General features: G+C 33.7%; 3 protein-coding genes across 4 annotated transcripts; 1 reads left to right on the top strand and 2 right to left on the bottom strand.

Annotated features, from left to right (window-relative positions):
* Nucleotides 1-572: 572 nt before the first annotated feature.
* LOC131603270 (acyl carrier protein 1, chloroplastic-like) lies at nucleotides 573-2,606 on the bottom strand. The gene is made up of 4 exons (XM_058875574.1): nucleotides 2,395-2,606; nucleotides 2,171-2,290; nucleotides 1,646-1,768; nucleotides 573-920 (listed from the first exon to the last, which is right to left on the bottom strand). Exons 1-4 carry the CDS (start codon nucleotides 2,446-2,448, stop codon nucleotides 792-794), a joined length of 426 nt encoding a protein of 141 aa, XP_058731557.1. The 5' UTR covers nucleotides 2,449-2,606; the 3' UTR covers nucleotides 573-791.
* Nucleotides 2,607-12,353: 9,747 nt separating this feature from the next.
* LOC131631857 (vesicle-associated protein 2-2-like) lies at nucleotides 12,354-15,117 on the top strand. Of its 2 annotated transcripts, none has more exons than XM_058902631.1 (8): nucleotides 12,354-12,568; nucleotides 12,651-12,721; nucleotides 12,816-12,897; nucleotides 12,990-13,105; nucleotides 13,223-13,408; nucleotides 13,521-13,754; nucleotides 14,262-14,339; nucleotides 14,824-15,117. In XM_058902631.1, the coding sequence occupies exons 1-8, from the start codon at nucleotides 12,517-12,519 to the stop codon at nucleotides 14,932-14,934; spliced, it is 930 nt and encodes a 309-aa protein (XP_058758614.1). In that variant the 5' UTR covers nucleotides 12,354-12,516; the 3' UTR covers nucleotides 14,935-15,117. The 2 variants fall into 2 exon arrangements, with proteins under 2 accessions (XP_058758614.1, XP_058758619.1); XM_058902636.1 differs by having other exon boundaries at nucleotides 12,358-12,568; nucleotides 13,521-13,718.
* Nucleotides 15,083-18,228, bottom strand: LOC131631854 (sodium/hydrogen exchanger 1-like). Its single transcript, XM_058902628.1, has 14 exons — nucleotides 17,989-18,228; nucleotides 17,769-17,887; nucleotides 17,579-17,676; nucleotides 17,425-17,484; nucleotides 17,285-17,331; nucleotides 17,014-17,208; nucleotides 16,873-16,928; nucleotides 16,726-16,792; nucleotides 16,550-16,650; nucleotides 16,383-16,484; nucleotides 16,158-16,296; nucleotides 16,010-16,072; nucleotides 15,849-15,932; nucleotides 15,083-15,748 (listed from the first exon to the last, which is right to left on the bottom strand). Exons 1-14 carry the CDS (start codon nucleotides 18,157-18,159, stop codon nucleotides 15,449-15,451), a joined length of 1,602 nt encoding a protein of 533 aa, XP_058758611.1. The 5' UTR covers nucleotides 18,160-18,228; the 3' UTR covers nucleotides 15,083-15,448.
* Nucleotides 18,229-22,498: the final 4,270 nt, after the last annotated feature.

Genomic DNA, 22,498 nt, shown 5'->3' with positions numbered 1-22,498 from the left:
CAAAGAGCAACTTTTTTAAAAGGCCCGTAAATTGATAGCTCTAGGTACACTCATCTAACTCATGTGATGCCACACACACCAATTAAATTACTCCACCGATCCTTAGGCTATGTTTGGGAGTTTGGAGGAGAAGGGAGGGGAGGGCTTTGAAAAATAGGAGGAATTGGGTGAAAAGGATAAATAGATTTTGGGTAGGAGGGTTTTGGAGGATTTGAGTTTATTCATAACACCAAAAACCCCATAAAATGAGGGAACTCAAAAATTGTATCAAATGAGGGTTTTGGAGGATTTTGAAGGGCTTACATAAATTTTCGATATATCTTTTAGGTTGTTATACTATTTTGAAAATTAAAAATTTAGTAATGATAATAACTCTTTTATCATTCTAAACAAATTCATTTTTTCAAAAAATATCAAATATTTTCCTACATTTTTTTAAAATTTTGTTTTTGGAAGTCTTCCCCTTCCCTCCCCTCCAAACTCCCAAACATAGCCTTATATTCTCCCATATAAACCTCCTCATTCCCCTCGGCATTTAACAGAAATATCATATGGGAGGATAAAGAGCACACGAAACACTTCACATATAAATTTCATTTCACTTTTTGAAGAGAGCCACAAAGTCTAAAAAAATAAAACTATTCGTGCAGTAGTTCTAAAGGAGTTCATAAAATATCTGGCAGTTACTTGAAGAGCAATCAAACTGAAATACCTAAGATAAAATTAAAACCATCCTCACACAAAAATACAAAAACTCCCAAATGCATGTAGACCCTTGTTCTTGGCTTAAATTAAGCAGTCTTGCTTTCAAGAAGCTTCTCAATCATATCTGCTGCCTCTTGGACAGTGGTAATGGCCTGGGCACTTTCTTCTTCAACACTGATACCAAACTCCTCCTCAAGTCCCATCACAATCTCAACCTACATAAAATTTGACAAGCAAGTCTAAATAATCCAGAGAATAGTATCATAAAAGATAAATAACAGATGCTTTGTTCTCATTATTCTCACATGCAGAATCATGCCTAAGATTCAAATTAGGCAGCTTAAGTGGTACGTCAGGCAACGTGATAAGTGCAAGAAAGGACTCGATACATTTTCATTACAATTTTCCACGTAGATTAAAGAATACATATGTCAAAATGTTACTCTAACCAGAGAAGGGAAGGGACTTTAATAGGTCAGCCGTGTTAATATGCATATGCAGTCACCACAGTAGTAGCACCCTTTCTTTTCGGGCTATTAATAGACAATTAATAGCCTACAAAATATATTCTTCAAAACTGTTGTCTAAGAAAGCTTTCCGTTTTAGAAAATAGCATTTGACCCTATAGCACCAACACTTCTGATGGAAGGTGTGTCTGGTTTCTAATATGTGCTGCTGTCCGACATGACACCAACACATCCAATTGCGATCAATTAATTCATTTTTACAAATTTTTACCAACGTGTTCATGTCAATGTTGTGTGGAGTGTATGCGCTTTACAGACAGGCATTTGAGTCTATAAAACAAGAAGTGCTTGATCGCACAGCGCACATTTTAATAAGAAATTTAAACAACAATAGATACAATTTGAGATGTGTCGGGTGAATGAATGTTTGAGTTACAATTTACACCTAGACAATAATTATCAATATGACATACCGTGTCGAGAGAATCAGCTCCAAGGGCAGAAAATTTGGACTCTCCATTAACCTCGGTCCCATCTGCCAAGGCCAATTGTTTTTTAACAATGTCACTGACCTTAGTTACAGTTTCTGGTTTGGCCTGATAAAAAATAGTTAAAAAAAATCACTGTTACATCATAACAAATAATACAAAATATAGTCCAAATAAGCACTACCCAAAATCAAGAATTACAAGTACAAGCAATCCCTGTTATTCCAACAGAAAATCTATTTTCCAATAAATTACAACAATACCAATAGCTTTCATCACGTAGATTATTTAGTAAATCCATTTTTATCAGAAGTAATCAAAATCTCTTATCTGAAGCACTAAAACAAAACAACAAAAATCAAAATAAAAATTTGTATTTTTGCAAGGACGAAAATGAAATTAAATCAAATTACAGGACTAAAAATAAAATAATAGATTTACGAGTACCAAAAATACAATTCAATAAAAAAATAAAGAAAAGATAGTGCAATTGAAGGGTTTTAGACTTACTGCACATGTAACTTGAAATCGATGTACCCTAGATTGCAATGTAAGTGAAGGAAACGCTCTTCCTTTAATCGAAAGAGAAACTGAATTCGCGTTAGAGAATCTAGCACCAACACCGAGTACCTGTTTCAAATCATTATCCATAAAAAAACCGTAAATTCCAGTGATTTGCAAGTGATGAAAGAGTTAATTGAATCGAAGAGGTGAATACTGAATAGAATAGTTACCGGTGATTGTTTGAATGCGGTGACGGAAAATGAAGTTCCTGTGACGGAGGCCATTGTAGAGAGATAGAGAGATCTGGAGTTTGAAAGAGAGGAAAAAAGGACGGAGGCGACGAAGAGTGTGAGTTGTGGTTGGAAAGAGAAAGAGAAGTGTGGCTTTTATAGGGGAGGTGTGGTTTGTTGAGAGTTGGCTTCGTTATTTTCGAAGAGAGTTTTTTTTCTTACACATTTTTTCTTATGTCAAATATCGTCGTTTTCTCTCCGTTTCGTTTTTTTGTGTAACTCGTAACGTCCGTTACCCCCAACTAACCTTCTAGTCGGTGCATAATAGCATACCCAGATTTTTATTAATTAAAATAAAGGTATTTGTAAAAACATTTTTATTATTTTTACTATTTAATAAAATGTTGTAGTCATTGATAGCGGATTTAGTGGTTTGATCACCCAACTTTGATTGAGAGGAGTTTTCTTATAAATATTTTTAATGAATAATTGTTTTTTATTACTTCAAATGAGCTCAACAACTATTAGATCCAACTATATAAATAAATTTACGTGTAAAGGAAAAAAAGTATATCCATACTTTTAATATTAGGAGTCCAACACCACAATAAATATAGTTCTTGTTCTGATGCGGGACAATGGCGCTGTCTGTGGAAATCGATTATTGATTCTCGTGAAATTCCACAATCAGATTGTCGTTGATCCAAATCTAAATCATTGTAGTTAAACCTTTCCATAAAGAAAGCGACTCACGATTTTGACCTTTTTCCTTCCTCCGAAGAACATGCTCCAACATTGTTCTAAATCTATGAGGTCGATGAGATCAAAGATATGTATAGAGGCAATGAGACCTACTCGTGTTAAACTTCACCCAACATGTGATTCATATCGAATAGCTATAAGACTATATATATATATATATATAAGATTTATGGGACCATGAAAAGATAGATAGAATCCCCAATACTACGTTGTTGGTCATAACTGCCACACAAGGAATGAGAATGCGAAATAAGCACAAGCATGTACTTCTTTCGTAGTTCCATGTGAAGGTTTCTTTAACTTCATCCTTGGGAGGCCCTTCTTGGCATCATTGGACCCGATGCCCCCCCCAGGTCTACCTCAAGATGAAATACCATGTTGCTGACGATAAGCCGATTACAATTGTTGTCGACCTGCATGGTGCTTGTCGCATTCACGAGGTAATCCTCACAAGACTCAGCACCACTTTGGCAGTCGTGGAGAAAACCCCATAGAAAGTCAATGTGGTTGACCTTAACACTCAAGAAGACGATGCCAGTCTAGACGAACTTGTTTCACTTACTAGGGCAAAGGTTGTGAAGTTAATGTGAGAGGTAGAATTTGAAGTTATCCAGCTCTATACAAATCCTTCTGGGTCGCTAAAAATAAGTGTTGACCTCCTAGACGAAGTAAGAGAAAAGTTTATCTGATGCTTGAAAATGCCCGCTTATCTTTTCGCCATTTCACTACATGAAATGCCTGTTATTAACCTGAGTGTGGCATGCCACAAGCTGAATTTTGATCTGAGAACTCGATACGTCTCCTAACAAAGAAGGCGCAATCCCCTCAGACGTTTAACACAATAACTACAATGTTTCAAGGACTGTTAGATGTCAATTTCATCTCTAAAGCAAAATACACTGAATAGCTCTCCAACATCGTACTACTAAAGAAAGCTTAAAGGAAGTGAATAACATGTGTAGATTACACGAATCTTAATTGGGTGTGCCCTAAATATTCTCACCCTATATTGAACATAAAAATTGGTAGACAACTCAATTGGCTGTAAAGTAATGTTGTTTATGGATGAATGAAATGGTTACAATAAAAAACTCGTGTATGAACCAAAAAGACAAAAAATTACCTTCATGACCAAATGGGAAAACTATCAGTATAACATGATGCCCCTCGAGCTAAAAAACATTAGGCCACTTACCAGAAGATGATGAACATGATCTTATAGGAAGAAATAGGGGAAACATTAAGGGTTACATGGATGATATGATTGTAAAGTCCATCGATGAGGGCTTACGCAACCAATGCCTCGATGGAGTATTATGGAGAGTCTGACAGAATAACATGAGGCTCAACCCAAAAAAATGAACTTTCAAAGTATGAGCAAGCAAGTGTTTAAAACAATACCTGATAGAAAGATGGGTCAAGGCTAACCCCGACAAATGTGAGACAATTATCAAGATGAATGCACCATCAACAAAAAAAAGGTTATGAAGCTCAACATCTTGCCAACGACTCTGAACCGATTCATCTTAAAATTTACTTAACAAACATTACTCTCTTACAAGTTACTAAGGAAGCACATTTCAAGTGGTCACCAGAATGCGAGAAGACTTTCAGGTCATTGAATACCTATTTATCCATTATACTGGTCCTTACACAACTGACCAATGGAGAAATATTATACCATTACCTCGCCATATCTGAATAAGTAGCCAACTATATATTAATGAGGAAGCCAAATTCCTCACAAAGTTCGATGTAATTCATCTCCAAGGAATTGGCCGGGCAAGAGACGTGTTACCAAAAAATCAAAAGGGAAACCCTACCACTAGTAATTACATCCATAAAGTCAATGAGGTATTTCCTAGCATATTCTATAGCTGTTCGGACGAACTTATCCCTGAAACAAATATTGCACCTTCCAGATCTTGTTGGCTGGCTAAAAAAATAGTCTATCAAAATGTTTGATTTTGAATGTCTTCTTTGAATTGAAAAAGACGTTGAAAGCACATTTGTTTGTTGACTATTATGTTCTTAATGTGGCTGAAGGACTGCAAAATAAAAGAAGAAAAACTTCCAGGGAGACATTTGAAAACAGACGGAGTCAAGGGTGGTTGAAAAATCATACTTGTAATCTTGTTAAATTACATAAGAAGAAAATGGTAATTGGAAACAAGTGGATGTAAGTGGCAAGATTAAGATTTAAGGGTTGCTTGAATTCGATCAAGGTTATTGATTAAAGTTTCAACTTGATAGAGAGCAGCAATGTTGATGATTGTTAAATTGGTTTCAACACAGTTTGAAATCAAGGTGGAGATTGTTGAAGTATGCCTTAAAACCTTTGTTGATGAAGAGAAATAAAATATATTTTGAAATTCCCAAAAATCAAAAAACCGAAAAGTAATCAAGTTCAAGCGAGTTACGGGTATCGGGTTCGGTCGGTTCGGTTCGGTTCGATTCATTGATCCATTAATTAATGTTAGAATATTTTATATTAATTTGGAGATCATATAAACTAATATAAAAAGATATTATAAGATATATATTTATAATAGTTTAAGAGATATTATAAGATATTTATAATGTTTGAGAGATATAATAATATTTTTTATTCTAACAAGGAGATATGGTTTGAGATTTGTTATGAATTTGTTGGATTTTGGCTATTATAAATATGTATCTCTTTTGTTATTATAATGTGACAATCTCAGAGCTTATAGCAACAAGGGAGAATAACGGTTTACGGGATTTCAAGAGAAACTTAGAAAGACAAAAGTTTTTGGGAAACTTTTAGAGTTATCTAAGAGAATTGGAAAATACTTCTAAACACCTTGAGTTTGAGTGATTCTTATATTAAGAGTTGAAGAGGTTGGTAAACACTTGTGTAGAAAATATGGTTTGTTCTTTGGGAACTGTGAATACTATTTAGAACATTTATTTTGGTTGCTACTATTAGTATTATTTGCCTCACAACTAGGGATGACAAACGTACCCGCACCCGCGTTGACTGGATTTGGGTGTCACCCGATATTTCGGGTGCGGGTTTGGGTAGTATGAAACCCATACCCGAAACCCGAAACCACATCTATTTATATATATATAAGGCATATCATATGAGAATGATATATTTATATGAGAATGTGAGAATGAATCTGAACCATATGAGAATGATATATTTATATGAGAATGTGAGAATGAATCTGAACCATTGGATTTTAAAATAAATGGTGGAGATTATGAGTGAATCTTTTTTCTCTCTCTCCTGTATCTTGAAATAAATGAAGTAGGAGAGAGAAAAAAAAGATTCACTCATAATCTCCACCATTTATTTTAAAATCCAATGGTTCGGATTCATTCTCATATAGATAAGTCATTCTCATATGATATGCCCTTATATATATATATATATATATATATATATATATATATATATATATATATATATATATATATATATATATATATATATATATATATATATATATATATATATATATATATATATATATATATATATATATATATATATATATGAGGAGGGATCAAATTACACCCGAAGAGTTACACCACGAGTTACACTCGTTCAATAACTACATCTCAAAATAATATTTTTTAAATTCAACCGTTGGATTGAAACATAATATCATATAGATCATACCTATAAAGTTTGAGCTTAATCTATAATGATTTACTATATCATCAAGATATCCAAAGATTAACGTCAAAATGAGCTTTCATATAACGTTAATTTTGATGTTATTCAATGACATAGTAAATCATTATAGATTAAGCTCAAACTTTATAGGAATGATCTATATGATATTATGTTTCAATCCAACGGTTGAATTTAAAAAATATTATTTCGAGATGTAGTTATTGAACGAGTGTAACTCGTGGTGTAACTCTTCGGGTGTAATTTGATCCCTCCTATATATATATATATATATATATATATATATATATATATATATATATATATATATATATATATATATATATATATATATATATATATTTTGTGGAAAGTTGTAGGAAAATGTATTTTATGTACTTTACTGCAGGTTCGGGTTTGGGTGAAAATGTTATTTTGCCACTCGAACAACATTTGGGTTTGAGTTTGGGTTCGGATGCCAATTTCAAATGCGGATTCGATAGTATGAAATCCGCACCCGACCCGATTCGTTGCCATCTCTACTCACAACACATCTAAAATACACCATAACATTTCGTATGTGAAACCCCCATTCCATTTTTCCAAAAAATAGTTCAGAAGTATATTTCTGGACTAAATTCAAAATATACTTCCATTATACTTTTTCAGCTAAACTATGGTAATGACAACACTTTGTATTTCACCTCTCAATGATTTGCTCGTTTAGAATTTGTGCGAAGCTGCAACCCACCAAATCCCATGTATTCCAGCTTTTGTTAGACCATTTACAATGGGGATGTTGAAAAAATTATTCAATAGTTGAATGTCTACAATGGTTTGTTGAATGAGGTGTTTAATGTGATGTGGATTAATTGGTGTTGAAAAGATTCAACATGTTGAATGAGAAAAAAGTGGGGCCACATGCAACACTTTACACAATTTTATTGGTTGTTGTGATTATTTAGATTTTATTTTCTTTTAATCATTTAAAATTAATTATTTCATATAGTAAATAAATTTTTTATTTATTTTTATTTTTATCAAAATTCATTATTTTTTTCCTCTATAAATAGAGACTTGGTTAATTTGATTTGGACTCATAAAAAAAAATTCACTTTTTTCTCTCAATTTTTTTTTCATTTAGCCTTAAAAAAATCATTGTTTGTAGCTCTAAACATCTTTGTAGTGAAATGGATCCCAACAATAACCCTTTTAACACCCTGAGGCAAGTGAGTCTAGTACACCGGAGTCATTCTCGACCGAGGTGCTACCTGCATTTGCGAATCACGTGCGTGCTAGATCTGTGATGCGTGATTCAAATGTACATCACGAATTGCAAGCAGATCTAGTCAAACACATATGGGAAAAGTTCGGAATATTTCATAATTAAATAAATTGTTGGTGAGCCGAGTCTATTGTACTAATTAAATTATGTGTGTTTCATTTTTTGTGTGTTTCTTTTTTAGTGTGTTGTGTGTTTAGTGTATTTATTGCATTTTTAAGTTTTTTTATAATTTTATTTTTTTAAAAAATAACTATTTTTACATCTCTTATTTATTACTTGCAAGAAAAAAAATTAAGAATAGAAAATTAGAAAAAATAAATAAATTATTAAATTTAAAAAAAAAGTTTAAATATTAATTATTTTAATTTAATTTTAATTGATAATAGATATTAATATATAATCATAAAAACAAAACTTTAAAAGAAAATAAGAATATGATGTGGGGTAGGGTGTTGAATTTTATCAAACAAAACCATTGTAGTGAAAAAAATTGAATAGGTGTTGAATTATTAGGTGGAAGAGAGAGAAGATGATGTGGAAGATAAAAAGTGAAAAAGCATGGTGTTGAATAATGTAACCATTGTACATAGTCTTAAAGGGCACAATCCTGTTTAGCAACTACTACACTAAAATCTAAGTAGCCTTTTACTATAAAACAAATCATTGTTTGCATTTTAGATAATGTAGACTGTAGATGAACTCTTATTAGTGATTACTATAAGCATTTTTTTCTTTCAAGATGCTCATTTGTGAATTTCTATCAAAAAGGAGAAAGAACTTATAGTTAGGTACTTTTACCTGTGCTAGAAAATTAGAAATCATGGATGGTTACTGGTGACAGAATTACAATTTGCACTTAATGTACAAAATATAATGGAAAGCATTGTATTAATTATTCTTTTGTCTTTGCCATGTTTGTCTCCCTAACATGTTCTAATATTTATATTTTTGATTTAAAATGACTTATATTCTTGACCAAACAAGTGCATTGTAAATGAAGTTTGGAGACAGTCAGTGGAAGTTCATGTGCTCTGGACAAAAGAGTGAGTAAGTTTTGATTCTGATTATTTTATTTTTACTTTGATTTCACTCTTTATGTGTGTCATCAGCCACAAATAAGCCCGACTATGATAAGATATTATTCATTTGTGCATACTTTCTCATTATTTTTTCGTGTTAAACACAATCATTTCATCATTTCTTAAAAAAAATAAAATTCATATCAAATATTCAACTTCAATAAAAAGAAATGTCGTATGTGACAAGGTATATTATTTTTATTTGTTATTAAAAAATTCTTAATGTAATGTGGTAACTGAACATGAAGCTATAAAACATATTCATTATCATACAAAGCGTTTGTTTGGTTCTGCAGTGGAAAAAATTAATTTTGGATGAATTGATTTTGGATAAAAGTGAGTTAAAGATAAAGTGGTTTATGTTTGAAGAAATTTTTACAAAAGTGAGTTGAACAATAAATTCTAGTGTAAAAATCACGTTTGATCAAAAACTACCTCGAAAACATAATCAATTCTGCTCGACATCAACCAAACACGTCAAAATCAATTCTAGACGTCCATAATCAATTATAGATGCCTCAAACGTGAAACCAAACACAGACTAACTAAAGTGACTAATTATAGATTCAAAATTTTTTATATTAGATATTTTTCTTATTAGAGTTTTTTTTGAATCTATTAAAAAAATTGCTAGTCTAATATTTACAATTAAACACTATAAATATTATATTTTTAATTTATTATAAAAAATTATTTTTTTAAGTTACTTTTAAAAATATTTTTGTTTTTTTATCTATCCGATCAATCCAACAAAATCAATTCGTAGTTTTTCGATTTGGACTTTATCGCAAAAATTTACAAATCCAATCGAAACCAATTCATTTAATTATAATCGGTTTAAATATCAGATTCTTTTAAAATCGAAGCAAACCAGTCCGGGAACACCTCTAATATAATATATTAATAATTATTTTTTAATTTAATTTTAAATATAATTCTCTAAAGTTCTCCTTTCTAAAACTTTCTAAATAAAACTCACGAACATACGAAAAATATAAATATATTTTATAAAAAATGAAACTAAAATTTACCTTTCTATCAGGTTTATATAAATCATAAATTGAATTTTGTTTGACTCAATTTTTCTGTTAAGGAAATAAAAATCCCTTTAAAAGTTGGTTCAACTAATAAGAGGTTTATATAAATGATAAATTGCATTTTGTTTGACTCAATTTCTCTGTTAAGGAAATAACAATCCCTTTAAAAGTTGGTTCAACTAATAAGGATAGTGATACATCCTTTTCCGTAGCATGAAATCTATTAATATTCCTCTTGAAAAAAACCGAGTAACTTTAGAAGTATACGTTTTAAGATGTCTACCTTAGACTACAATACAAAGCCAAAAATCTATTACGGTTTTAAGTTAAATAAAATTTTAAAATAGATTATAATTAAATATGATTTATATTTATTTTATTGGATTAAATACACAACCACTAAATTTTAAAATCCCTCCTATTAATGCAAAGTAGACAAAAAAAAAAAAATCATTAGTATACTTATGACCAGTTTGTTTTGGTTTTTTTAAAAAAATAATTTTTATAGTATATTGTGAATTTTTTTTTTATAAAAGCTTCAAAGAAATTTTTTATTTGAATAATTATTTTTAAAAAATATGATTTTATAATTTTATGTATTTCATCTATTTATGAGAAAAAAATTTGGATATCAAAATTTCAAAAAATCACTTAATTTTGAAGCTATTTCAAATATATTTTCATATAAAATTATTTTTGAAACACAACTTTTTTAAAAAATTGCGATTTTGACCAAGTTTTGGTCTTCAATAATGTATGTTTATGTTATACGATCATCAAAAAATAGATTCAAATAATTAATTTTTTTTTGTTTTACGCACTCTGATTCCTAGGGAAATGGGACCTTAATAATCTAGAATTCGTGCCGAGAGGTCATAGCACTAGTCAAATATTATTCCCACTAAAAATCAAACTCAATATTTCCTTTACTTTCAAATTCAAATAAATTTTAACGTATATTGAATAATAAAATTAGTGTCTAGTAAATATAATTTTAAAAAGAGAAAATTGTACCAAAACATTTGGAACAAAGTATTTTTATTTAAAAAAAATGAAAAACGTCATTTTATCTAAGAAAAAAACAAGCATTTAATCCGCCAATTTTCAAAAGCGGTTGATTTATTGATTTTTATCGATTTCGACAAATTTTCACTGATTCAAAAATTTACCCAATTTATCAATCAAATTACACCGATAACCTGTCCGATTTCTGATCGAATCGGCCCATTTGGTCCAGATATTAAAATACTACAATAAGTATTGAATTTTACCTATTTAAAAAGGATTTTTATGTATAAAAGACTTCACAAATTTTCATAAAAATATAAAAATATTTTAATTTTTTACATATTTAAATAAACATTATTTACTAAAGAGAGAAATAATGATAAATCAAATTTAAAATCAAGATAAAATAGATAATACATTGATTTTTTACACTATCAATCAATTACCATCGTATATTCAATAAAATCATTTTTTTATTTAATTTTTTTAATAACATAACATATTGATAGTTTTTATTGGATGACAATTTATATCAATTAAACCCTAAGGCTATATTTGGGAGTTTGGGGAGAAAGGGAGGGGAGAGTTTGAAAAATAGGAAGAATTGGGTGAAAAGGATAAAAAGATTTTGGGTAGAAGGATTTTGGAGGGTTTGAGTTTATTCACAACACCAAAAACCCCATAAAACGGGGGAACTCAAAAATTGTATTGAATGAGGGTTTTGGAGGGTTTTGAAAGGCTTACATAAATGTTTCAAATATCTTTTAGGTTGTTATAGTATTCTCAAAATTAAAAATATATTAATGATAATGACTCTTTTATCATTCTAAACAAAATCATTTTTTCAAAAAATGTCAAATATTTTTCTATATTTTTTTAAAATTTTGTTTTTGGAAGTCTTCCCCTCCCCTCTCCTCCAAACTCTCAAACATAACCTAAAACTTCAAAATATCAGTCACAGTACTCTCACAAATCACCATTTTCTAAAACTTCAAAATATCAGTCACAGTCATAGATTCAAACTTTTTTTCAACTCCTTTATCATCGGTAGCTAGTAGAAATAAATAAAGTACTAAAAAAGTTAAAAGTTAAAAATAAAAAAAAGTTGAAACGATTTGGTACAACCGCAGGGTATGTGAGCCCCACCCACTCACTCTCTAACGTAACCGACCCCAACCATCCCATTCTTCAATCTAACAACTCTCTCTTCTCTCTTGCATTCCAAACTTCCCTTTCTTTCCTTCCATTTTTCAAATTCCAATTCTTCATTCTTCATCATCTTCTTCTTCAACAACAACACTCATGACGACTACTGAGCTTCTTCAAATCGATCCTTCCGAACTCCGATTCGTCTGTAAGTTCTTCTCTTCTCATCATCTTCATTGATTAAACTTTCATTCACAATGCTGTTACTCTTTCTTTTCCTTTTCGTCTAGTTGAATTGAAGAAACAGAGTTCATGCTTGATTCAACTCGGAAACAATAACGATCACTATATCGCTTTCAAGGTACTGTAATACTAACTCTTCTCAAAATCTCTTCATTCTCGAATCTTGAATAGTATGTTTATGATTATGCAATTTTGTTGTAATTCACTGGTAGGTTAAAACGACGTCGCCGAAGAAATATTGTGTTAGACCTAATATAGGCCTCATCAAGCCAAACGAAAAATGTGATTTTACTGGTATTTTACTATTTTTCATGTATCTTATCATTTTTTAATTTGATTAAAGTAAGATAGATTACTATTGGTTTATGTTTGTTTGTTGGATTTAGTTACTATGCAAGCTCAACGTACCGCGCCGCCGGATATGAATTGCAAAGATAAGTTTCTTATCCTAAGCACGGTTGTTCCGTTTGGAACTACTGATGATGACATTACATCTGATATGGTGAGATGAGATCATGCTGTTTAATTGTTTTGTATTTTGTTTTTCTGTTTTGAGGGTTGAAGATGTTGTTTGATAGTCTAACTTGTTTCGTTCGGGTTTTCTTTCTTCGCGTTGTAGTTTGTAAAAGACAGTGGAAAGTATATTGAGGAGAAGAAACTGAAGGTAGTTCTTATTAGTCCCCCGTCTTCGCCGGTTTTGCTTCCTGTAAACGGTGATGTGAAACAAGATCCGTCGTACCAAATTAATGCGCTTAAAGATAGGGTGATCAGTGGAATTGAAAATGTACCTCCTCCACCTCTAAGAGTGAGCTCTTCTCCTTCGAAGTTTCAAACATGGTGGTGGCATATAATGTTATAAACATTGGATGGTCAATAATGAATTAACGACTCTTTCATTGTTTATTTGCTTTTAACAGGCTTCTGTGGAAGTTAAGGGTTTGGAACCGGTCATGGATATGGGAGAGAATAAAACAGATGGGAATAATGATGTAAGGCATGCTGAAAACGAGAGTGACATGAAGCCAACAATAGCTGATGATGTGCAGTTGAATTTAGCAAAGGGTTGTGAGGAGTTGAAATCAAGGCTTTGCTTGATGGATACAAAGTTAAGAGAGGTTAGAGCTCCTGAATTTAGATTAAGCATTATGAATGTAAGTTTTCTAGTCCATGTGCCTGTCATACTTAAAAAGTGTTTTTCTCAAATTGTTGGTTGGTAACATGGACGTTATTAGGCTAGTATCTAGATTGGGAGTTGATGGAAAAAATGAATTAACCCGCGTAATTTCATAATGCCATATTGTTTAGTTCTCTATGAGCCATAAAAAGATACTTTATCATCAACTAATGCATGTTAGGTATCACGGTGGAATTGTAAAATCACGGCGAGTCACCATGATTTCGACAAACCCACCGTGAAATCAAACATGCACAAATATTCTACAGTTCATTTGAAGTTAACACATTTTTGTTTGTGTAATGATTATTCCCTAGTGCCATAAGTTGCCTTAAAAGGTTGAAATATGCTTATTCTATGCCAGTGTGGTTTATAAAGATGTTATCTCAGCTTATGTATGGTCCAAGACCTGGAGGCTGGAGTCAACTCTTTAAGTTTTGAAAAAGATGGAAGCAAGTATAATGTTCAGTTTTGATCTTTGTAGGCTGAGGTAGCAGTGATGAAGTTGAATGAGGAGAAACGCACATACAATAAAGAAAAAGACATGCTAAAGAAAGAATTGGTAGGTTTGTTAGTCATTTTTAATGTTATGTTGATGTTATCATTGCATGAGTTTTGCTTCTCATATCCAACAGTAGGGACATAGTTTTAAATTGAGGTTTTCAGTTGTAATTGCGCGTGCAATGTAAATGTATTTGTGGCTTCCACAATTGCATCGTGACCATAGTCGATTTATCTGCTTTTTTTTCTCAATATTAAGGGTAACATCATAACTGCTACTGCAGTTTAAAGCTTTGAGGGAGGGGAAGATTTACATTTTCCTGACGTCTACAACGTTGTGATTCTTTTATTCAAATAACCATTAGAAGTTTTCTAATTGACTGCACTTGATTTCTGTCTGTTGAATGTTTCAATGTTCATATCTTCTGATTCTTTAAAGCAGTGAAGTTATGTTTTGAGCTGCGATACATTTTTTATTGACGAAGATGATTGATCAATGGTTTTTTTTCTCAATACTTGATATCATATTTTCTTTGTTTTGTTAGGAGGCACTGAAGAGGAGAAGTAACACAAAAGTTCAACAAGGCTTTCCATTACTGTTTGTCTGCATGGTTGCTATTGTCGGTGTGGCAGTTGGATACTATATTCAGCCATAAGGCATAGAATTGCTTGCGTAAGATAGCAGACGTTCTGACATCTATGGTTTCTCTATAATTGTTTATTATGATAGTTTTACTTGAGCGATGTGTTAATATGTGACATGAAAATGTGTGTAAAGTGAACTACAACTATCAATAGAAAGCATAATAAGCAGCCTTATGATATTTTCATAACAGTAACGTAGAAATTCTTATTACACAATCAAGCAAATCTAAAATCTATATCTGTCGTGACGCTCGGTGTTTTCCCCCACAACATGTACAAACCAAAAATTTGAGTTCACAAGCAAACAACTCCTCTCTTTATGTCTGTAAGTATCCTCCTACAAATCCTTTCTTTCTTTGTATCTTTCATTTTTTTTCTTCTCTTTTCCCAATTGGCATCATATAGAAAGTTGAAATCTTCTAACAATTGACAAAACTACACAATCAAAGCCAAATTCAAGCCATACCCACACCACACCATTTATCACACATGATTAGTATGTTAATGCCATTGATGGACACTTTGTTAAATGGGAGAACCAGGAACATATGGTACAAAACCCCGGCCACCAAAGACAGGTCGCATGAAACAATTGTCGAATTTGCGCCAGTAGTGATGCACCCCATGGCTTGGAATCCGAAGGAGCAAACGCAATCTGTTTGGTCTCTGTGTCCCATCATTGCCCCCTACATCATCCTCTTCATTGCCAAGAAGTGGCACACTGAATGATTTGGGGCTCGATGGTGTTGACTGTATGCTGATTATATTGTGTTTAGATGAAGGAAGCAACAACCTCACAAGTGGCTTCGTCAATAACCCAAACACCTGCACATTTCAGATGTTCAAAATAATATTTGAAAATGACACTTCTCCTAATCTCTACTAATGTGCCATTTTGTTTTAGTAGAGTAGAGTAGAGTCTAACCATTGTGCTGAAGAGTACAACACTAATAGTACTAGTGATCATGATCGCATTTTCACGCAATTTCGTATGTCCGAGCCTAGTAAACTGCATGCAAAAAAGTATTTATTAGTACAAAGAATTCCAGGATGTTGAATTGGAAGCTATGAAGTTTGATATTTCACCTGATTGTAAGCAAGTGCAATGGAAACAGCGCCACGCATCAGACCAGCCCACCAAATCGTCACCTGTGAAACAAATTGTCAGCGGAATGTAACACATCAATTTATTCAGCTGTGAAGATCTTGAAATGGAAATGAGAAAAATACATACTTGTTGCTTAAACTCAATTTTCTCAGATTGAGACTTCTTAGTCAAGTTGGATATGAAGGAAAGAGGGAAAACAAATGCAGCTCTTCCCACTAGAATAAGCGCCAACAACAACGAACTGACTCCAATTGATTTTCCCGGACTAATGAAATCATCGCAATGTTAATTTCACATTGACAGTAACTTCAATATAGTTGAACAACTTTATCCATCTAAGAATCTTTTTACCTCTGACTTACAAAACGCCATTTCTCGATATCTAGTGCATCCATCCCAACATAAAGGAAGATAAAGATTTCAGCAATGAATGACATAGTCGCAAAAGTATGCCTGCAACAGTGTAATTAGTAGTAATCTTCATACAAGTATAAAAAATGTTGAGAAATTTCACTTACTTTGTTGTTACTCTTGAACTTTCTGTCACATTATGCCAGGTATAATGCGACATAAGAATGCCGCAGAAGAACACAGTCAAAATCGCACTTAACGAAAATAACTGCCAAATAGATACTTAAAATGATCAGTACTAGAATCATCACTTAGGCTCAAATTCAAGAAAAAAAGATCTTACTTCAGCTAGCATATAGGAAAGGTAAGCCATTAGTATCATCAGAGCAACCTCGCGATCGGTAGAGTGTCTGACACGTGTCATAAAAATGAATTAGAAAATCACTATGATTAACAATTTCTGAAATATGTTTGAATATGCTTAGTCAACCTTATCAACTTTCCAAAGTAGAGCTTTTTAATGATATATGCACTAAGCAATCCAACCTGAAAAACATTAGACAAGAAAATTACTTGAGTCCCAAGCAAATATCAGAAAAGACAGAATTAGAGATTCGATAGAAACACTTACAAAGATTCCTAACACAGTGCTCGCTATGAATAGATACAAAAAGTTTCCGATTAAGTCTAAAGCAGTGGTTAAATCAATGTGGGAGAGGTCGAAATTCTGAATTGCTTTGAAGAGTACTACAGAAGTTGCATCATTTACTACTCCTTCTCCAAACACTAAACTGTATAGTAAAGGCGTCTCGTCCTGGTTAAGAACCTGATGCAAATGTATCGATAATATTAAAGAAACGTCGCGTAAAAAGAGATGCAAAATGTGTTGAAATTTATTATACCTGCAATGTGCAAACAGAATCTGTTGCTGAAAATATTGCTCCAATTGCTGTATTCAGCAGAATCATGCAAGTGTTCATATTTGTACATAAGTTCAGCATAACACTATTTAACATAAGGACATAAGGACATATATATATACCGAGATAATCTCCGATCTTGAGGGAGCCGATATTTAATTTTTCAAAGAAGTGTATGGCACCTAGGCGAACAAAATAAGAGATGATAAATGAATTATTATTTCTCGATTTCAAAAATCGGTTGACAGTAGAAAGTGGAGGCATAGAGTAAGTTACCTAATGATATGATGCAGAATGATATGAGTGTACCAATTGCCCCGAAAAGCATTATAGTCATAAAATTGCGGAAAAATTGTTTCTTCTTGACCTGAAACCTATGACAGATAAAGAATAACAGCAAGTAAGAAGCATGCAATCTCTTAAAAGATTACGGTTAGAGTTTAAAGTAGTAGAAAAAGAGACGGACCCGGCATTGAAAATGATGGGGGGGAGAAGGTAGATAAAGAAAAGATCTTCACTGAACACCATTATATGCGAGCTTCTTCCTCCGGTCGTAAACAATATTAACACTCCAGTACACAAACCCTGCGATCACACGATCACACGCCATCGATAATATATCATACAACGAAACGAAAGGAAATAACAGAAAGAACATTAACAACAATATAGTACTTAGTACTTACAATGAGAAGAGCAGTGATGGATTCATTAATCCAACGATTCTCCTCTAACAAATGACCAATGACGATGCAAGTACAAAGAAGAGCGACAAATATGTTTAGCGACACTACGGAAGCGTGGTCTGAGGTCATCATCGTCGCGAGTTTCTCGTATAGAGCTCCTTCTCCAGTCATGTTCACTTCACTAAGGAAGGAAGGAAGAAAAAGAAGGAAGAGTGTAACCTATATATAGAGATGAATGGAATATAACATAAACCATTTCGAACCGTTGATTTAAGAGAGTGATGAAGATTGAACTGAAGTGTGGTTGATGAGTGATGAGTTGGAATACTTTTTAGCATGCCTTTGCCTTTGTTGTATGCAACACTCATGATTCTGTTGTTTTCAAATCTCACACACACACTCACCTTCACTTTTTCTATTTTAGTTTCACCTTTTCATTATTCAAATCTCTCTCTCTCTCTCCCTCTTTCTCTCTCTTTTTATGATATTATCCTCCAACATAACCAACTATATAGTATTCATTATTGACCCAAAAGGATTCAATTGCCCCTCACTTTGAACGCAAGGTGAGACATGCACTCATGCATTTTGAATCTTTGATGATGAGTGTATGTTGTCGTGTGGAAGACTCTCATTGATTTTTCCATGGAGTATGATGTATACCATTAACAATGCTATTTGAACTTTAAAAATTCTACACTATGGTTGAAGTAATGAGTTGACTCTAACTTGATTAGTGCTCACAAGAAAAGCAGTTTCATCAAATTTGGAGAAAATGGCTTCCCAAAAAAACCTTCTTTGTTGGGCTTCTTTTGGTTCATAAAATAAAGCTTGACACAAAAAGATGTTTTAAAATTTAAAAATTCCATTAGGGTGGCAAAACGGGTACAGTTCGTCTAGCATCTATTTCGCCCACACTTTTTTCGCGGGACGAAAATGGTTTAAGGCTGCAACCTCTAACACTCGCTCCATTTTTTACGGGTTTTTGTGAGCACGGACATTAACATTTTTATGTTGCATTTTTAGGCTTCAAACAAATATGCAGTGCGCGCGGGCGCTCCCCGCCTCGCCTTCATTTTTTTCTGGAGCGGACCAAGGTTTTAGACCCACATCCTCAATTATGCCTGTCCCGTCTCGCTCCATTTTTACGGACTTTTAAGGAACAAGCTTAAACGAAGCGGGAGTATATTAAAATCTTATAGTACCGATGCGAGTATCGGGGGAAAACCCTCTTTATCTCTTTTTTCCATATTATTCAAAGTACATCGTAGTTTGACAAACCAAACGCTGGGCCAGAGTTTGATTTCTCTAGTGCAGGTTACTCGTTGTTTCGAAGTGTTTTTGGACAGCCTGAAACATTTCCAAAGTCAATTCCTCTTGGTTGTTCCTCTCCGTAAAAAGACCCATGTAACATTATGTACCATTGGGACCGGGGCGGAGGACAGGTGTATCAGTATGTTTCATAAATATTGGATTAACAAAGGTCATTCCTTGACGGAGAATGGATCATACATATACAAGGAGAGTGATCTATCCCAGGAGGAACTCTATCTAAAGAAACGTGTGATTACTTTCGTTAAAGAGTTGGGTCATGTCGGGGGCGTCACTCGTCAGGATGAGACTTTACAAAAACGTTTGAAACGACTTATTAAAACCCGCCCATTGATGGACGCCCGTACTAAGGACTAGAGGAAGGTCTTTTTGGTAAGTTCTCTACATTTTTTTCCCTTTGCCGTTAGGTTTGGTTGTCTGTAATACTCTTAACTTTGGCGATCATTATTTGAAAATTCAATGAAAACGAGGAAATAATCCGCCAACTAAGACGAGGAATCTGATTCACCCCGATCCTTGTTGGTCCTTCAAACACTTCAAAGCTAGTCGATGTTCCTTGTTTGTTTGGGATGACAGGGATATTTCCATGACCCTTTCAGCCGACTTCTCGAGGGAAGACTCCTTAGTGATTCCCAGCGAGCATTGCATACGCAAGTTCCTCCGACTTATGTTCTTTTTGCGAGGTCAGGTCTTTGTACTCAGAAAGTGTAGCAGGCGTCTACTTCGGAAGAGGATTGCTCTTACCTTGCTAACCTGACCGGTGAGGCTCTCGAGAAGGAGCAAACAAATTTGGCATATTACATCCGATGTGCTTCTACTATTTTGGCCATAGGTCGGGCTGATCGTTGGGACGCTTTCTTGTTTGAATAATGTCATAATGAGAAACAATTGTTGGAGGAGAGTATTTGTAGCCTGAAGCTTCAACGAGATACATACCTGCATAAAGTGTAAAAGGCTTTAGTTTCTCTTACTGGTGTATGTGATGTCTTGAGTGCCTTCAATCTCCCTAACTCATTAGTCAATCAGGTAAAGCTCTTAGCGAGGGGCATATCAAAGAAGCATCAACCTTCGCCTTTTGCGCGGATACTTTACCTACTACCAAGGAATCTCTTTCCTCGTTTCAAGAGGATCATGAGAATTTGTGCCTTGAGAATGCCTCCATGGCCCGGAGTTTAAATGAATAATTCATTGCTAGTATCACAACTAATTTGGAGTCCTTTGAGAGTGCTTTGCAGAAAGTAGAGCGTTTTCACTCTCCCTTGTGTATTTCAAGGGAGCAAGTATGGTTGAACTAGATTCTTAAAGATAGAAAGATTGTCTCACTTAGGGATTATTTTTCTTTCTTTTTGTTGTTTTTGTTGTAATGTAAAATCTTGCAATATAAAATGTAAGTAAAATGAAATTGACGTTGTGACATTAATTTTACCTATTTAACCAGTATGTATTTGTTCCCGAGTCAATTGCTTCGAAAATTATGCGAAATTGCAATTTTTTCCCTAGACGTTTATTGGATAACTCTAAGGTCGTGCCCGACCAAATGCCGATACCTTTTCCCCCTAGTGAAACCTGTTCAGAGATTGTCGTGTGGCAGACACGTCGTGGTCTCTGGAGTGGCTAGCTACCAAGAGGGGGTGGTCCAGTTAGAGTCGTTTTAGTGATTTTCCACTTTATTTGTGCGCATGCTTTGCATTTATAGGGTTTTGATTGCTTTATTCATACACTTTTGGCATTTATGAAAACACCGCTGAGTCTTTGTATGAGAGCTTCGATCTTTTCGGTATTACCCCTGACTCGTTATCTTACACGATCACAAAGAAAAGAGATATTTTAGAAATTTTGGTTCGTTTATTAATAATGAAGAGATCATATTACACTTTGTGAAGTGATTAGCTATACAAGAAAAAATATCGAAGATAAAACTGTAAAGATAATCAGGTAGGTCTACCACCATTTATTCTTTCTGGTTTATAGCTCACATGATCAACCACTTCTAGCTATTAGGCCAACATGACTTTCTCTTCCTACGGGAGCCCAATTTTTCATGCTCCTCAACTGGATGGTGAGGGGAGCTATATTTATCTCCATGGCCTTGCACTCCCCTTAGTCTTGATGCACTGTTTGGTAGATCTGTTTTGGTCCCTTAAAGTCAATAGTGATCGTGATTGGTCCATCGTGAAGATTGTGGAATTTTAGTTGAGGTGGATCAGGGAGGCCACAACATCAAGGGTCACCACGAAAGGTGTGGTAAAGATGCAATTGTAGAAGCTCTTGTAAGATACTATAAGGAAATGTGAGTCCATGGTCCTGACGTCTCTTCCCCCCACATATACCGTTAACTTTATGTATCCCTACGAGAGGGTGGTTCACCATTAGCTCTATGACCCTTTATATGATCATAATTTTTTCTTGAGGATCATATTTCCAAATAGCTCTGAATATATTATATCATAAAGGTTGCTGCCATCAGTAAGTATTTGTGACACGTCGAAATGGACGACTGTGGTCATTATGATTAGAGGAAAAATATCGTTTGGGGTTCTCGTGACTTTCTCACTATCCCAAAACCCGAGCATTGGTCTGTTAGGGCTTTTGGCTGAGGTGCTTCTGTCTTTCTTATGGACGGCCATTAATTCTGCAATCTTCCTCTTCATTATCCCCTTTGACGGGATATTCTCCCAAGACTCTACCCAATAATGGTTGCAATATGGTGGAACTTCCCCTTACTTTCTTCTTTATCTTCTCTACTCGCCCCCCCACCATTAGTCACGATATATCCAACGTTGGATATGGAGTTGTCCTTCAATAATTCTTCTCTATCTCTCTTTCCAACCTTGGTATACTCAAACATGCAACCATTTTTATCAAACTTCGATGATGTCCTTCAGCTGGATGCATTCATTTGCGGTGTGGCCACATCCCTTGTGAAAGAGGTTGTATTTTATCTTATCAGTTTTGGAAGATTCCTTAACAAATAAGGGGTTTCTGATCTCGACCTTCCAAAATTCTATGATGGTATACTCCTGGTATATCTTCTATTAAGAAGTGTTTAGAGAAATCATTAATAATTGAGATGAATAAAATCCACCTACATGATTTCCGATCCTTTTCGGGCCTCATAGATATGAGTAAACACACTTAAAAGGTCTAGTAGAATTATGCACATCACTCCTAAACTTAG

This window comes from Vicia villosa, linkage group LG1, assembly GCF_029867415.1.
Source record: "Vicia villosa cultivar HV-30 ecotype Madison, WI linkage group LG1, Vvil1.0, whole genome shotgun sequence".
Classification (NCBI taxonomy): domain Eukaryota; kingdom Viridiplantae; phylum Streptophyta; class Magnoliopsida; order Fabales; family Fabaceae; genus Vicia; species Vicia villosa.
The sequence above is the reverse complement of the archived record's forward strand: the minus strand, read 5'-3'. Positions and strand labels throughout refer to the sequence as shown.

Excerpts from the sequence above, each read along its gene's own strand:
- LOC131631857 (XM_058902631.1), top strand. The coding sequence starts at position 12,517 with ATGACGACTACTGAGCTTCTTCAAATCGATCCTTCCGAACTCCGATTC. Across the intron at positions 12,898-12,989 it reads CGAAAAATGTGATTTTACTG|TTACTATGCAAGCTCAACGT; the intron begins GTATTTTACTAT and ends TGTTGGATTTAG. Across the intron at positions 13,106-13,222 it reads ATGACATTACATCTGATATG|TTTGTAAAAGACAGTGGAAA; the intron begins GTGAGATGAGAT and ends TTCGCGTTGTAG.
- LOC131603270 (XM_058875574.1), bottom strand. The coding sequence starts at position 2,448 with ATGGCCTCCGTCACAGGAACTTCATTTTCCGTCACCGCATTCAAACAA. Across the intron at positions 1,769-2,170 it reads GATTTCAAGTTACATGTGCA|GCCAAACCAGAAACTGTAAC; the intron begins GTAAGTCTAAAA and ends ATTTTTTATCAG. Across the intron at positions 921-1,645 it reads GAGCTGATTCTCTCGACACG|GTTGAGATTGTGATGGGACT; the intron begins GTATGTCATATT and ends AATTTTATGTAG.
- LOC131631854 (XM_058902628.1), bottom strand. The coding sequence starts at position 18,159 with ATGACTGGAGAAGGAGCTCTATACGAGAAACTCGCGACGATGATGACC. Across the intron at positions 16,929-17,013 it reads GCACTGTGTTAGGAATCTTT|GTTGGATTGCTTAGTGCATA; the intron begins GTAAGTGTTTCT and ends AATGTTTTTCAG. Across the intron at positions 16,793-16,872 it reads TACTTTGGAAAGTTGATAAG|ACACTCTACCGATCGCGAGG; the intron begins GTTGACTAAGCA and ends GACACGTGTCAG.